The 17,305-nt window shown below is 41.9% G+C and overlaps 1 protein-coding gene across 1 annotated transcript; it reads left to right on the top strand.

Annotated features, from left to right (window-relative positions):
• Nucleotides 1-321: 321 nt before the first annotated feature.
• On the top strand, nt 322-17,297 carry LOC135932371 (gastrula zinc finger protein XlCGF57.1-like; the record flags this gene model as incomplete). The annotated part of the gene is made up of 4 exons (XM_065469821.1): nt 322-475; nt 3,471-3,568; nt 15,025-16,545; nt 16,866-17,297. Coding segments are annotated over exons 2-4 (1,971 nt in total), but the record flags the coding sequence as incomplete, so codon positions are not given.
• Nucleotides 17,298-17,305: the final 8 nt, after the last annotated feature.

Raw genomic sequence — 17,305 nt, 5'->3', positions numbered from 1 at the left:
ATTTAAAGTGAAACAACACAAAACACTGCAAACCACAACACAATTAAATATAAATTAAAATATGAAAACAAAAAGAAGATGCATATTCTCTGTCATATGGGCCTGCATTAATAAACTTTCTGAATCCTTTATCATCTGCAACTGAAAATAGTTGTGGATGATTACTATACGTGAAGTTGTTGTCCCTGGCTCTCTTTCTCTCTCTCCCACCCGCTCTGTTCCTGTGCTGGTGTAACTACCACCCCTCCCCCCTGTGCCCAGCGCAAAGCACAAGGCTCGAGTGCGGAGTGAAGCAGAAAAAAAGTTCGAGAGAGAGGGTGAGAGAAAGAGAAAAAAACCCAAGGCTTGCGTCGTTCACGTCAAAGATTTCGTTCGTTCGGACACATCACTATTCTGAAGCAGTGTGTTGATCTCTTTGGCACACGCACCGGAGCGTCAGCTTCAAGCGGACCATCACTACCTCTCACGTCTAAAGGTAAGTGCCAAGGTAACTTTGAACTGAGTTCAGTCAATCTTAAGTTTTCTGAGTGAGGTTTTCCGTTGCTCTCTGTGAGAGAAGACCGTTAAAGGCGAGGCTCTCCAGAGTGTAGCAAAACAGGAAACCACAGCCGGATGTGTATAAGTGTGCAAACGCATAGATTAGAAGTGCAAGTGAGCCACGAGTATAGAAAGGTCAAGTTTCGTGAGTTGTTTTTCTCACGCGCTCAACACTCTACACACTCAAGCATCAGTATTGTACAATTCTGGGCGTCACGTGAGGTGCAAGTGTTACCATATAACGGGAATCTCCATTGTTCTGTAGCAGTGATTCTCAAACGTTTCACAATGAGTTTCACCCTTAAAAGCGACATCAAAGCACAGTAGTAAAGGCAGAAGCGGGTTTTGATACGGAGCGGCATCGTGGGGGGAGGTCGGCGAAAAAAAAAAAATAAAAATAAAAATTGCTCGTACTCATGCTGTCCCGAAATCATGCCAGCGCATATTGGGACTGTTGTATGCACCGATCGGTTTTCTGTCGTCCATTTGCTGGGAGTAAGGGCGCCCTCCGTTTGCGAGGTGCGCCTGCTCGCTGCTGAAGTCAAAGTAAACTTTATTGTCATCTCCGCTACATACAGTCCAGTATATAGAGAGACGAGACGACGAGGCTCCAGTTACAGCAGTGCAAGTAAACAAACAATAAATATAAGAAGAGTGAGAAAATAAATATTCATTTTAGGACCAGGGGTAAAGGGATCAATAACAATTTACAACTTGTAAGGTACAGTTTGATGATTTAAAGTCTCACACACAAACCCCTGGAAAGGAGAGGGGGACATGCTGCTTCCAAATAGAGCACATTTCATTCATAATGTTGTAAATCCAAGGCCATTATGTATTCATGATCTGAATACTGGGTTGTGTGAAATCCCAGAAATAAACCTTAGAGAAAGTGAATCTGTGAACCAAGGTGTAGGTCTGTTAGGTTAATTGTGGTAATCCTTTGAGTAGAGTAATTAATATCCTTAGTATCCTTATTTTCTTATTATATTGTTTTATGAACTTTAATAATGAAGGTTTGTAAAGCAAGGGCACTTTTGACTCACAAACTAAGTGCTCACCCAGACTGAAAACAGGAAGTGTAGAGCTGTACAGCATATTAATAGATAGAGGAAGCCAGACAGAAAAGAGGAACTTTGCCATATAAGCAATGTTTGTGTCAAAACTGTGACGTGTAAAGTACCAAAATAATAATTATATGAGACACAGTTTATGATTCTAATGTTAGAGATCCTACAACCGGCGTTTGGGCTGTGCAGGGGTCTCTCTCTTCCGGAAGATGATTGAATAAAAAGAAATATAAATGTTTTAACACACTATGAGTCGGTTTTCTCTGTTCTATCATGGGGACAAAAGAATCTGGGTTAATACTGCACTTACACTGGTGCATTCAAATCCACCCACAAACACATTGAAAGATGCAATGCCAGCAATGTGGATTGTCAAGACTCAAACCAATCATTAAGCAAAGACAGCAGGGATCACTTGTTTCTGTTTATTATACAGCCAGATTTACTTGTGACACACATGTGCAGCTGGCTTTATCACCTATTTTGAATTTGTTTCAAGCACAATACATTTGTAACTTTCAGTGTTTTCCGGTCTTCCAAAAGAAGAAAAAAAAAAAACCTTCAACTACATGACATGCAATTGTGTATTTGTTTTCACCTTATCATACACTTGAAGTTTTACAAATCACCACTCCTTCTGTTAATATCATTTCACTCTCAGACAATCTAGTTTTTCTTACAGAGATTGAATGCACCTTCTGCGGATGGCGGTACCACACAGTGTGCGTGGACTTCCCCTGTACAGAAGGCAACTACAAATGTTGTGAATGCTAAATAAACAGAAACAAATGATCCCTGTTGTCTTTGCTTAATGATTGGTTTTAGTCTTGACCATTGTGGAGATGAGGATATTTTTTACTGTTACTGTTACTATTCATAACCATTATTGTTTCTGTTGCATCACTTATCATTTATCATTATCATTCATCAAAGCATTTATTGAATCTGTTGATGTTATATTATAGTTTTTATTTTAGGGGGAGCCTAATCACATGTTAATGGCATAATAATCTTTCATTGTAGGTTTAACTGTATTCATGTTATCCATATAGCTTATTAGAGAGTTCTTAATGGTGGGATTGAAGTTATGGGGAAGTGAGAAAGTTAAGCTAAAGTTAAGATGACTCTATATCTGCTTACAATATAACACACCACATATAATAAAATCACAGCATGGAGGCCTGTGGGCCCAGCACAGCTTGCTGCAGGGGAGTCTGCCCGGCAACAGGTGACTCGGAAGAGGTTCATTGAGGACAAGACACACAAGACACACATAATAGGGCCTGTGCATACACACACACTGTATCTTAACTTGTTTTGCTCAAAACTGCTACGTGACTTGTCCGGTGCACGTGACCGTTTAGCAATAACAGCGAACATCTGGTGTAGGGAGTGAAGGGTCTCCAGGGTCCGATGTACTGGAATGTTCTTGGATTACGGGAATTGATACTTAGATTTCCAGTAAATCCAACTGCTTTGACGCATAATGTTCGTCATCAACTGATATATATATGACTGTTCATCTGTTGTTCGGGGGAGATCGGCTTTGGAAGTGTGATAATGCTCATCTTTCCCACATATATATGTGTTTAATAAAATCACTATTTTGACATCTACTGGGACTTTGCAGTCGTTTGTCTCTTCCTCAAATCCGAACCATGACACATTGCTGGCATTGCATCTTTCAATGCCAGCAATGCCAGGTATCAGTGCTCAAACCTTTTGTGTTTGTTTCCAATAAGTTGCCCACCTCGGGAAACAAAAATGTGTTCCTTGTCTTGTCAGATGAACATATGAGACACTTTGACTCTTCAGTGCAGTGTGGAGCCTAACAAAGATCTGTTTTGTGTCCCAGCTGATCAGCAGGAGGAGAAGAGTCTGACGGAGCAGCAGAGGAACATTTTCAGCTACTTGGACTCAGCTCAGCCACTACAGAGAAAACAATGAGCTCAACACAGAAGGTGACAGAGCAGGGCGATATAAGTATTTATCACGATATACATTTGAAATTTGTGTTAACGATGTAGCTGACGATATAATTGACACTAGACAAAATACTTTACAACTCCACAAAAAACAGCCTGCTAGCATGCTCTACCACAAATAGTGCTTTGTTGTGTATCTGACGGACGAAAGCTAAACCAGTTCCACACCACTGACGTTGCTGCATTTTTACAAACCAATTCTGGTTCATCTGTTTCATTCAACGATCCGCTTTCACCCTTCTCATTCTCCGTCGCCGCCATGTTTTTTCCACCATGTGATTGTATTTGACAGAAGACGAGCAACATCTGTTTTGGAAGCTAATGGGGTTCCTTATGAATAAACAAATACACAAACATAGGATTTATTATCACTGAATAGTTATGTATAAATCTATACAAATTATAGAAATATGTAATAGGAAACAACAATATAATATAAATTATAAAATAATATAAAAGTGTGTGTGTGTACATCAGTGTTGGGACTAACGCGTTATTAAGTAACGCGTTACAGTTATTATTGTGGTAACGAGCACGGTAACTAGTTATTATGCCAAAACCAGGAATGTGTTACTCATTACTGGGATTTAGATCGGCTCGTTATGCGTTACTTCGTGTGGTGGCTATTGCGGAGCTTCCACAGATTCAGTAACATTAGCAAGTGGTGGAGGCCAGCAGGTGGATGAGGGAAAGGGGAGGCAAGAGGTGAGACCCGAAGCGGCCCCCGGTCCGAGTGTCAGGTGAACTGAACTTCAGGTAAGAAGTTATGACCTGCAGTCTATCTGGGTCAGATATAAACCAAGTTTAGTTTGAGTTTATTTTCGTTATGCTGACTTTTTCGTACTGCGTAGTAGCTAGCATGACGGGGTTTCTATACAGCTGGGTGGGTGCTATGTTACTGTTACTGGCATTACTAAATTTGGCTCAATGCTTACATATATATGTTAAGAGCAAATGTTTATTTTTAGCTCCATTCTGCTGCTGATACATACTTTAGGTTTCTGAATATTAAACTTGTTGCTGCCTTTCATAGTGTGTAACTTGAAGGCCCTGAGTACTTTCTCCCACACTGAAAACACTGGGATGATAACATTATTTGAACATTACCTAATGAGACTGATTCAGGACAGACAATTAGTTATGTTAAGCTTTCCTAGCAGTCCTTCACAAACAGGGAACAGTCTGTCTATTCTCTCCATCTGTCAGCTGCTGCTGGCTCTTCCTCCTCCTCTTCCTCACACACTGCTGAGTTTGTCCTGGTGGATCATCAGGGGTGCAAAGCCTCACAGATGATGTGCAGCAGTGGGTCCCTCAGTCTGTCCTCACTCTGGACACCTGCAGTCGTCACACATGGAAATCAAATGTGTGATAAGCTGCAGGATTCAAACACAAGTGTAACTTATAAATACATGTTCATACTTTTATTCCACAATCAGAGAGAAAGAAACAGAGAGAGAGTGCAGGACAGACAGACAGGTGACAGTCTCAGGTGTATACACTGCTACAAAACAGCACAAGAGAAGGAGGATTTAGTGTTTGTGTTATTACGAGTGCTAAACAAGAAGAGTTCCAGATGGTTCAGTGGACACATGTGTGACTCCTGTGATTAAAGCATCTGTCTTTCAGCTTAACGAGTGAACCGTCAGCTCGTTCAAACACACGTTAAAGTCCGTTTGGCTCGACACCACCGAACAGAGGCAGCGATATAACACAGCTAACATTAACAGTGCAGTGAATCCTGCTTGTGCCGTGATATTCAGGACTGCAAACCGAGCAGCATCACTGACTTTCAGCTTGTTGTGTTTGTGGATCTATGACTGACTTTAATTATGCATAAAATCATCACATTCTCTGTAAGATTAAGGTCAGTTATATATATATTTAGAAGTAGAGGCTTTAAAACCAAGTTACCGCTGGAAGTACAAACATCACTAATGTCACATGACTTTGCCGACATGTGGCCAACAGTAATGTTTTAATGTTCTTAAACATTAAAAAAAATAGGCTCGTTATGCGTTCCCTTCTGCCGTATTTTGCGGCAAAATTATCCACACCCACCGCTGCGCTACGAATTGTGGGATATATGAGACCATGAAGCGTGCACCGGACCACGCTTGATATTTGGGGAAATCGACGGCGCATTTGGAGTATGCATTTGAAGTACACTTTGAATTGGGACAGCCGTCGTCGCGTGGCGGTGACGTACTCGCACTTGAAATGCGTACTTCAAGCGTGCATACCCTGAATTGGGACACAGCCATTCTCTCCCCTCCCTCTCCCATTTCTACTTCAATCATGAAACTGATCAATGATCAGCTGATCGGCTATTCTCTCTTTGTTTATCGCCCACTTTGCGCCAGAAAGAAGAAACCAGTGGATGTTGTGTTAAACAACAGCAGCATGTTTAAGCTTGATCAGCTGTTGTTAGAATTTATTTAATATTAATTTCAAGTATCAGCTGATGTTTGCTGGAGCCACAGCTGTAAAAGCTGCTGGTCATGATATCGGTTTGGATATGTGCTGAGAGGGAAACATGAAGATGAAACCAGGAGATGTCCTTACTGAATCATCAGAGCAGAACAGCTGATGCAGAAACAGGTTTACTGTCACGGCTCGGGGCAGCGGCCGTGTGATGAAAGGAAAGGAGGACTCAGATGCAACACTTATTAGGACGTGAGGGCGGTTTATTAGGAATACTGAACATAAAGTGGGGATGGCAAAACAGAACTAAGGATGAACTAAACTGGGAAAACTAAACTATAGAATGGCAAACCTGAAACACGAGAGGAGAACTGCAGGGAGAGCACATAGAAGAGACACAGAGAGGTTTGTGGCGCAACGGAGAACACCGGGGTAACACAAAGGATCAACACAGACGACGCGACGAGGAGCACAGGCAGACACGCAGTATAAATACACACACCAGGTAATTAGGAAATGGCAGACAGGAGGGGACACAGCTGGAACTGATGGACATAACGAGACACAAACCTACAAAGTAAAACAGGAAACTCACAGACTGTTTTACACTACCAACTGGGGACACGAACAGAACACAGAGGAGAGACACAGGTAGGAATGAAAGAAACACACAACTCAAACCCTAAGAACAAATACAAAATCAGAATAAACTAGAAAAAGGATAATAATGAACTTAAAGCGCTGGGTCACTGACCCAGGACCATGACATTTACCTTTTAGGTTGCATGGATGAGTTGAAGGGAAGTTATGAACTGTTTCTGAGAGACAAATAACACCAGGATCCTTTTTCTAAGTAGCTGACAGCTGGTAGCTGTGCAGGGGCGGGTCTAGCAAAGTGTTGCCAGGAGGGCCAGGTAGGGCATTAACAGGGAAAGGCGGACACAAAGAAATACTTTCTTATTCTCATTTAAAATGTCTCGCTTTTAAAAAATAATTATCTGAATCTTACAACAAACGATTGATAGATTGATGCATATATACCATCAGAATAGTGTATATCACTGTCACAACAGTGTTTGTTTTCATTCAAAGGCTTTATGATTTTTCCTATAATGTCGGGCCGGTGTCACAATACGGCTGTGTGCAGGCAAGAGTAGGACCCAAACGCAAACTCGCAGAGACAAAAAGTAAACTCAAAAAACACAGCTTTATTGCTGGCGTGGGGTGGGACACAAAAAACAATACAAAACTAAACTAAGCTGGGAAAACTAAAGCACAAGGAGCCACAGGGGAAAATCACACAGCTATGAGGGAGGATGCAACACTGACAAAGGGAAAACATGGGGCTTTGATAGGTTTGTAGCTTGAACCTATTCGCTGGAACGTTGAAGGCAATCTAATTACACAGCAAAGCAAGACACAAGTAGGCAACATCCTTTATGTTTCACGTGCACGGGAGAGAACTGGACAGGCGCCGTTCCTTCGCTTGACCCCAGTTGCTCTCGTCCGCTCCCCCGTAACACTGCTCTTTTATTGTGGTTCCATGAATATGCATAGCGTCATTAACATATGACATCTTATATAGGTATACATGTGAACAAAGAATACCCTGTGTGTGTGTGTGTGTGTGTGTGTGTGTGTGTGTGTGTGTGTGTGTGTGTGTGTGTGTGTGTGGTCATAAAATGACTTCCTAACCCTGCTGGCCTGGAAGTCCAGCAGTTCATCTAAACAAAATGCACTTAGCCTAAAACAGACATAGATACGTTTATCCTACCATAAAACAATAAGACAAGGTACGACCTCTCCCATGCTCCCAGGATGTGGGTGTGAAAGCCAGAGTGCTCTGGAATGCACACAACGTGTGTCTGCAGACTACTAAGGATCAAACTTCTATTAATCTACAACTAATTATAAAACTCTAAGCATATATGAGTAGATATTTCTAAGCATAAATGACAATCAACAATACAAAACCTAACATTCCCTCCTATTTGGCAGTTATGCTGGAAAAGTACCCAGTTATGAATACCTCACGTCTGACAGTGTCAATGCAACCATTTTTATACTCAGCATATGTCAATCACTCTAAATTACTGTAACACGCACAGTTTGACAAATGTATTAGAAATTATCCAATTTCTCATTGATCTCATTCAATGGTAACTGCATCCTACAAGCAAACAAATGAATTGTTACTGGTCAAAAGAGAAATTAACATTTTCAAAACACTCCAGCCTGGTGGTGCTCCTCTGAAAGACATGTAAATCACCCGTCTCTCTGCAGAGTGGTTTAAGTTCTGCAGGGCGTCATAAATGTCTCTTCCAGTTGTCCCCATCACCGTCCATAGGACCAGAGTCCAAATGTGTGTAGAATAGACATTCAAACATACCAGTTCAGTTTGTTGTTTGTCACCATGGGTCTCAGCTATCGTGAAAGCTGCAGACCTCTTCAGCACTCTAGTTTTATGGCCTCTGCCAACCCCCATCACCTCACTTCAGGCCTCTGTCCTGTGGGGGACATTTACGACTCCTCCATTGTCCATTCTCTCTGCAGGAAAAACCCTCTGTGGAAAGGGTGCTGGATCCAGTTATCTTACTGCTGTTACGATCCCAGCACTCTTCAGTGTGTCATCGTATGCACAGTACAGTGACACAGCATTAAGTGATGGTCATAGGAAACTTCTGTCATCACCACCATCGCTTCTGGTTCCTGTGCTTTTCACAGAATCATGATGCCATCCTCGAAATCTGCCTGCGCCGTCGATTGGAGCTTGGCACGCTCCCCTTATCCTTTAGGTGCCCGTCTGTCGTCCACAATCTCCTCTGTTGGTCTCTGGAAAGCCCCCTAGGCACAGCTCTCATTCCAACGCAGCTTCGTGGTCCTTGCTCTGGCTCCAAAGTCTGATCTCATGATGGGCCCCAAACAGCTCGACCTTTGACCTCAACCACTGCCTTGGCCGTCAGCTATGCCTGGAATGGGTTCGCTTCTCACTGGGCCTTTGAAGATTTCTCAGGAGATTCCTTTCAGCAATACCCTGGACTGCTGCACCTGTATTTCCTTGCTAGGAGGAAAAAACTTCTATCTGGAAAGCATGTCAATCATCATCAAACCACATTCTTTAGTTCAGTGAGCTCCATCTATGGACCATCAAAGCCTCATCTTGAACATGGATGCACCACTTGCATAGGTTTAATACTGTAAATCAACCGTTAATCACACAAAAATCCTAAAAACATAGTTTAGAAAACATAAAAAAGATAGTTTCATGTAACTCTATAATTCTGGACCCCTCCTCTTGACGCATGGACACTCCCATGAGTCAACTCATCAAACCTAGATTCCCGTCTGAAAGAAAAAAGTTAGCTAGATCATGTCCCAGGCAACATCAGGGTGTCTCCCCCTCTGGAGCAGCACCACCCCGGACCTATAACCCTGCAATATAGATGTTAGTGCGTTTTGCATATTAGGTTCGCTTAAAACCCGGCTCCGCCAGGAGCCTGCATACACACCATCATGGCCTGGAAAACAAGATCTAGAAGTAAAATCAAACTTCACACTTATAAACAATTGTATAATACGAGCAATAAAGCATTCAGCACCAACAGGACAAGTATCATGTGCAGGTTTTCTCAAATCAGTAAACTACAATTATTGGCATAATTTGCCTCAGACATGGATCATCCCATGTACTCAGTTAACATTAATGTAATCGGTGACTTCCCTTAAGCAAAGTCATTCCAATGTATATATCACTAGGAGCTCAGTAGTGGCCAGCTAATGAGCCCCATATTAAACTATTCCATAAACACTGCATCTCTTATTTGCTTTCTCATGTTACTTGTCCGTCTCTGCTGAATCCTCTACATGCACACTTAAAAAAAAAAACAAACATTAGCAACAAACATGGACAATCCTGGAGGCCAGGCACAAAGTGACAGGGTCCAGAGGTGCTGTAAAAAGACCATAAAGTTAGCCATCCATAACTGTGGACACAAAGTGACACTAGTTTCAACACAGGAAATGTCTCACATATTATTCACATCGTCAAAGTAACCTTCACATTTCCCCAACAACACAGTGTAAGAGCACCACCAACTCATAACCTGCAAACACAGTTTTCTTCACACATAAACCCAGAAATCCTGTAGTAGAAAAACATCAACCAGCTATCCTGGTATAAATCACATGATCAAATCACATGAAGAACTGTAATGCTGTAGAAATGTTAGCGCTGCGCAGGTGTATACACACTTTCTCCCTGTTACCTCTGTGAGCAACACAAGGTAGTGAATAACAAACCCATGGTTAATTCACAGACACAGAAAATTTTAAACTAAAAGGTTAAATTTGCAGAGTTCACATAGTCATGTGACCCAAGTTTCCTCCTGTGGTCTCCTTCTTCTGCAATAGAGACACACACAGAGATGCATCCACACATTTGTCAGGTGGGGGTTAACTTCGCACAGTCGTGTTACATCAGTAAAATCGTGTCAGCTTTTGTCAGCTGTTGTCAGTCAGTCAGTTTTATTTCTCTTACTCATTTGTTATTCACTCATTCATGCATTCATTCATTCTTTGCTAAAAGTGGAACCCATCAACGCATTCAGTTTCCACACTCAGCAAAATGACGTCATTTTAAAAAGAAAAAGAAATTTTCAAAAGAAGAATTTAGACTGGATTATCTCGCTGAATCCCTTTTGACAGGGACTTTCATTTTAATTATCCCAGATAAGTGACTTTCTCCTGAGCCCATTTTAATTTTTTGGAGAAAGTCAACGGTTTGCAACGGTTTTCTCGACATGTCGTATAGCGCTTTTGTTCCAATCGTGCAGATCTGCTCAAACAGATATTATCAAACAAAACTTTCAGTGCACTGTGAAAGAATCAAAATAAAAAGGCCTTGTTAAGTCATGACACACGCTCCTCATCTCAGGAGGGTAAATCATACCATTAGCATGGTTTATCATACCATCATACTAATTGGCAGGCTCAACTTCACAACAAAAGAAAAATCATCAGCTAGATAAACTCCAAACCAACCATCAGCCGCACAACACACAACATAACCCTAATGTCTTATTAGCTATGAATTTAATCTGTACTTTTTCACTCATTTAGGCCACAGATCTCATTTAGTTTTCCTTTTTCCCCTTTATCATAAAACATGTGACATGTTGTCATGCATTTCACAAAAGTGTGTTCTTATGTATTCAGAGTTATGTATCTGGGTGCGAGATTCACTCGCACATCACAACTGGAAACTCAGTGTTTTAGAGTCTCCACTCTAACAAACTCCAACACATCTCATTCACTCGTGCTAGAATTCAGTCACCTTTCCTTAATCTAAGAACGATCAACGAATTTGCATATTGGCTATTAACCCACTAAGTTGACAGGACAACAGAAATGCATGTTCAAAATATTATCACAAAAATAGAATTTCCCTCATACAATAAAATATTTTGTGCTGCATCAATCAGGCAGAAAGCATCTCCCAATTTACTATATTAACAACTAAATTTATTGTCTGATCACTGGTTGGTCAAACCAAAATCTTTTTTCCCACAAAAATTAAACTGTTGTCCTGCAACCTAGAGAGTTAACTGGTCAGCACTGGATAAATTCAGCATTTGATAACAAGTCTCTGTTAAATTTACACTATTTTAGCACTGATGAGAGATAACAAGCTGATTTTCATTGCATATGTGTTTGTGTTATTAGGCAGGTTTAATCAATGTGTCTGGAGCTGCATCTCCAGCAGGGCATGTTCTTAAAGCTGCCTTTCCTACACACTTCTCTGCTATTAATTGATCATTTTTAACTAACGTGCTATGAGTCCACTGATCTTTTCATCACACGAGGTGACTTGGACAAGATGATAAACAGACTCACATGCTCAAGATGCTGTCTAATCTTCATGAGCTCTCTTTTGTTTGTGTTAGTAGGGTTAATGCATGTTCTGCTTGTGTGTGTGATTTTGTATATGTTTCTTTTTGCAGTATTTCAGATTCCTTCACAATTTTCAACTTAAGCAGTCAGTATTATTTTCCCCAGGTTTGCTAACCCAAATTTTTGATTTCCCACATTAAACAACAGCATTCCTCTGTTCTCACCTGCTGCTCTCACTCTGTTGTCCTCTCCCACTTCAACAGTCCAATGGCCGGCAGTTCTTCTTCAGCTTTGTCCTGCGTTCTTCACTGTCTCTTTTTGCCATTTTTTTTCAAAGGTGGCAAATGTCAACTCCCAACAGTCTCCTCAGTTCTCCTCAAACGTTCTTTTCACAAGCACAGCGAAGTTGCAGCTTGTTGGAAACACAGTGCCATTCATCCAATCAGTCAGGATGGTGGTTTGCTCTTCTTCTGCGATGCTGTTTGTCCACACTGCTGCTGCTTGCTGGGTCTCTTTGCTCAGGACTTTGCTGCTGTCTCTTTATCTGCCATGTTATTGCTCTTTGGAGCTGCATTCCTTGTCTTCAGGGAGGAGTGAGAGCTCACTTGTGAGGTTGAGGGACACATGGAGCTGTAAATAAGTTAGCCAGAAACCTGGCCTGAATGTTTCCAATGATCTTAAACTATAACTTTATTCTGACTGCTGCATGTGGAAAATCGATCCAGGTCTGCTTTTCACCTGAAAGTGACAAACTGCTGGTGACCTGCAGAATCACCGCTCTCACAATTGGAGACAATTACGTTTACACAACGCGCACACACACTGCGACATCAGGCACATTCACACTCACTCTTTTCATCTGCACAAATAAAATCATATGGCTGATGATATGTGCCATGGTGATCCATAAGTATGATCACAAGTTTAATTATTTTTCAACCCAACAAAACAAATAAACAAGAACATGATGCTGATGCTATGAACACTCTACACACGAGTCAAGATCCAGGAAACTGCTGCGCATCTGAAAGAAGAAGCTGAACTCACGGATACGCTACATACTCGAGTTATCATAGTTCTCTTCCCCTCACTTTGATGAGTTCTCAGCCAGCTCCTGATCTGATAATGTGTAGCTTGCTCATCAGCTCAGAAGAGACAGCAACGCAACCTCACACAGCTAAACCACAGGAACTTCCTGGCTGACGTCTTCCAGCGTATCCCTTCTCCCCTCGGTGAATGTCGATCCAGAGATCCGGCTCGAAGGACCAATTAATGATAGGTTTGTAGCTTGAACCTATTCGCTGGAACGTTGAAGGCAATCTAATTACACAGCAAAACAAGACACAAGTAGGCAACATCCTTTATGTTTCACGTGCACGGGAGAGAACTGGACAGGCGCCGTTCCTTCGCTTGACCCCAGTTGCTCTCGTCCGCTCCCCCGTAACACTGCTCTTTTATTGTGGTTCCATGAATATGCATAGCGTCATTAACATATGACATCTTATATAGGTATACATGTGAACAAAGAATACCCTGTGTGTGTGTGTGTGTGTGTGTGTGTGTGTGTGTGTGTGTGTGTGTGTGTGTGTGTGTGTGTGTGGTCATAAAATGACTTCCTAACCCTGCTGGCCTGGAAGTCCAGCAGTTCATCTAAACAAAATGCACTTAGCCTAAAACAGACATAGATACGTTTATCCTACCATAAAACAATAAGACAAGGTACGACCTCTCCCATGCTCCCAGGATGTGGGTGTGAAAGCCAGAGTGCTCTGGAATGCACACAACGTGTGTCTGCAGACTACTAAGGATCAAACTTCTATTAATCTACAACTAATTATAAAACTCTAAGCATATATGAGTAGATATTTCTAAGCATAAATGACAATCAACAATACAAAACCTAACAGGCTTAAATACACTGTGGGATAACGAGGGGGAATGAGCCACAGGAGGAGAGCACAGAGCTGGGAGTAATTACACAGGACGAGACAAGGGAAGCAAAACTAGAAACATTAACATAGGACATAGACTGTGAAAGTAAAACAGGAAACACACAGACTGACTCAAGACATGTAAACTTAACAGACTGGGGAGACAGAACATAGGGACCTGAAACATGGGACAGAAAGGCACAGTAGACACAGCATGAACATAACAACGTCACAGGGGAAGAGTTAAACAAAATGCAGGAACACAGGACCTCTTTCAAAATAAAATGGGAAGTATAATGAAACGCAAACATGACAACATAAGAAGCACAGACATGAAGGACAAGGGAGACTTAACAGGGGTTGGATACACAAGGGGAATCTAATAAACAAATGAACTTAGATAACCTAATGAACAAAATAAACTCAAACTTACAACACTGGGTCAAAAGACCCACGATCATGACAGCCGGTCTCTAGTCAAAATGCCCGGGCCGATTCTTTTTGTCCCAGTCCAGCCCTGTATGCAGCTCATCTGCAGTCTGGTGTTACCTACATCTTCCTATTCAGAAGGCAGAATTTCCGAGATCAGAGTACAATCAAAGCACCACGACTGCAGTTTTTGTGTTGGATGTAAAAAGCGCACATGACGCTGTGACGTAGGCTAGAATCATGGCGGCGGTCAACGACGGTCCAGGCGTGGGATTTCTCTCGTGGAAATATGCACATTATCTTTTCCTTTCTATTGGTAGGTGGCACAGTGCACTTGTGGCAAGTAAGCAAGCTAGAAGACTGGAACTCTCGCTGGGTATCCAGTTACGGAATCAACACATTAACAAGAGAAGTCTGAGTAAAACCAAAGTTACTTTCCCTAGTAACTAGTTACTTTGAAAGTAACGAGTAACTTGAACTGAGTTACTTTTGATAGAAGTAACTAGTAATGTAACTAAGTTACTAATTTAAAGTAACTTACCCAACACTGGTGTACATACAATCAGGAGGGATGGGCATGATTTTAGTGTTTGAACAGTCATGAATTATTTTTAGCACCAGGTTGGATGTAATGTGTTACTATTACCAGCCACACTCCACCTTCAGGTTTAAAACTAGTGTTAATGGAGGGAGTTTGAAGGTTGAGGTTGTTCCACGACTGCATCTCACTCACTGCCTCTGTTTGTATCTCTGTCACTGCAGGACCGACATGGACCAAGAAGTCAGCGCTCTCAGGAGGCCGACAAACCTCACAGAAGAAAGAGAGAGAAAACATACAGCTGTGACGAGTGTGGGAAGGATTTTGCTGTGAAGGCTAAACTAAAACTTCATCAGGTCATCCACACTGGAGAGAGACCGTTCAGCTGTGACTTGTGTGGAAAGTCTTTTTCCAGGAAGGATTCCCTAAAACAACACCAACTCATCCACAGTGGAGTTAAAGCGTACAGCTGTGACGAGTGTGGCAGAGCTTTTACCCGCAGTAGCCACTTACAGAGTCATCTAGTTACCCACTCTGGAATTAAGGCATACAGCTGTGACTTGTGTGGAAAGTCTTTTTCCAGCAAGGGTTACCTAAAACAACACCAACTCATCCACAGTGGAGTTAAAGCGTACAGCTGTGATCAGTGTGGCAGAGTTTTTACTCACAGTAGCAGCTTAAAGACTCATTTACTTATCCACTCTGGAATTAAGGCATACAGCTGTGACGAGTGTGGGAAGGAGTTTACTGAGAAGGCTAAACTAAAACTTCATCAGGTCATCCACACTGGAGAGAGACCGTTCAGCTGTGACTTGTGTGGAAAGTCTTTTTCCAGGAAGGATTCCCTAAAACAACACCAACTCATCCACAGTGGAGTTAAAGCGTACACCTGTGATCAGTGTGGCAGAGCTTTTACTCACAGTAGCAGCTTACAGAGTCATCTAGTTACCCACTCTGGAATTAAGGCATACAGCTGTGACGAGTGTGGGAAGGATTTTGCTATGAAGGCTAAACTAAAACTTCATCAGGTCATCCACACTGGAGAGAGACCGTTCAGCTGTGACTTGTGTGGAAAGTCTTTTTCCAGGAAGTCTCACCTACAACAACACCAACTCATCCACAGTGGAGTTAAAGCGTACAGCTGTGATCAGTGTGGCAAAGCTTTTACTCACAGTAGCAGCTTAAAGAATCATTTACTTATCCACTCTGGAATTAAGGCATACAGCTGTGACGAGTGTGGGAAGGAGTTTACTGAGAAGGCTAAACTAAAACAGCATCAGATCATCCACACTGGAGAGAGACCGTTCAGCTGTGACTTGTGTGGAAAATCTTTTTCTTTGAAGATTTCCCTAAAACAACACCAGCTCATCCACAGTGGAGTTAAAGCGTACAGCTGTGATCAGTGTGGCAGAGCTTTTACTCAAAGGGTTCACTTACAGAGGCATCTAGTTACCCACTCTGGAATTAAGGCATACAGCTGTGACATCTGTGGAAAAACTTTCAGCCAGAGAGGGCACCGAAATACACACCTACGCATTCACACCAGACATGATGTGTACTGCTGTGAACAATGTAGCAAAGAGTTTACAACAGACGAAAAGTTACAACGACACATGTTTACCCACACTGAGGGAAGACCTTATAAATGTGACCTGTGTGAGAAGACTTTTAAATCTCCACATTACCTGAGACGACACCAACAGATCCACACCAGAAAGAGACTCTACAAGTGCAGTTACTGTGAGGTATGTATTTATATTTTTATCATTTTAGCCTGACTGTTTGGAACAACTCTGCTCATTATACTGTGTTAGCATGTTAGCAATTCTACTGCATGGAAAAGTAGCTCTGAGTGATAATTCAGATTTTCATTTCAGTTATAATTTTATTATTACTGTAGTGTTATGGTGGTAGTATTGCAGTTATTGTAGCCCAGTAAACTGAGTGTGTTAACTGAAACAGTAAAATGTGATTGGACGTCTGCAGAGATGCTCTTTATTTCAGGCGACGTTCAGGATAAAAGTGTTGAAGGACTGACTTACACTGTCTTTGTGTCTTTGTTTAGAAGCAGAGCGACACAGAAGGATCCAGTTCTCAACCCTGTCATCACTGTGGTGGTGGGAAAGACTTTCGTTGTGACCTCTGTGGAAAAACTTTCAGTTGTCAAGCTGACCTTAAAACACATCAACATAGACACACTGGAGACAAACTGAAATACTGCAAAGAATGTGGGAGAAGCTTCACCACATCACGTGACTTAAAACGACATGAACTGATTCACAGTGGGGTTAAAAAGCACCTCTGTGATCAGTGTGGGTCATCCTTCACCACTGCAGGTGACCTTAAAACACACAAACGAGTCCACACAGGAGAGAAAACCACACAAGCACACAAAACCACAGAAACATCAGCTGTATATGATCACTCAGGGCTGAAATCACTCCCATCACTGGATCACGGTGAATCTGAAGAGACAGAAAGATCCTCTGGTTTCAGAGTCAGACT

This window comes from Pelmatolapia mariae, unplaced genomic scaffold (genome assembly GCF_036321145.2).
Source record: "Pelmatolapia mariae isolate MD_Pm_ZW unplaced genomic scaffold, Pm_UMD_F_2 NODE_ptg000455l+_length_28185_cov_1, whole genome shotgun sequence".
Classification (NCBI taxonomy): Eukaryota; Metazoa; Chordata; class Actinopteri; order Cichliformes; family Cichlidae; genus Pelmatolapia; species Pelmatolapia mariae.
This window is presented reverse-complemented; position numbering and strand designations above follow the sequence as displayed.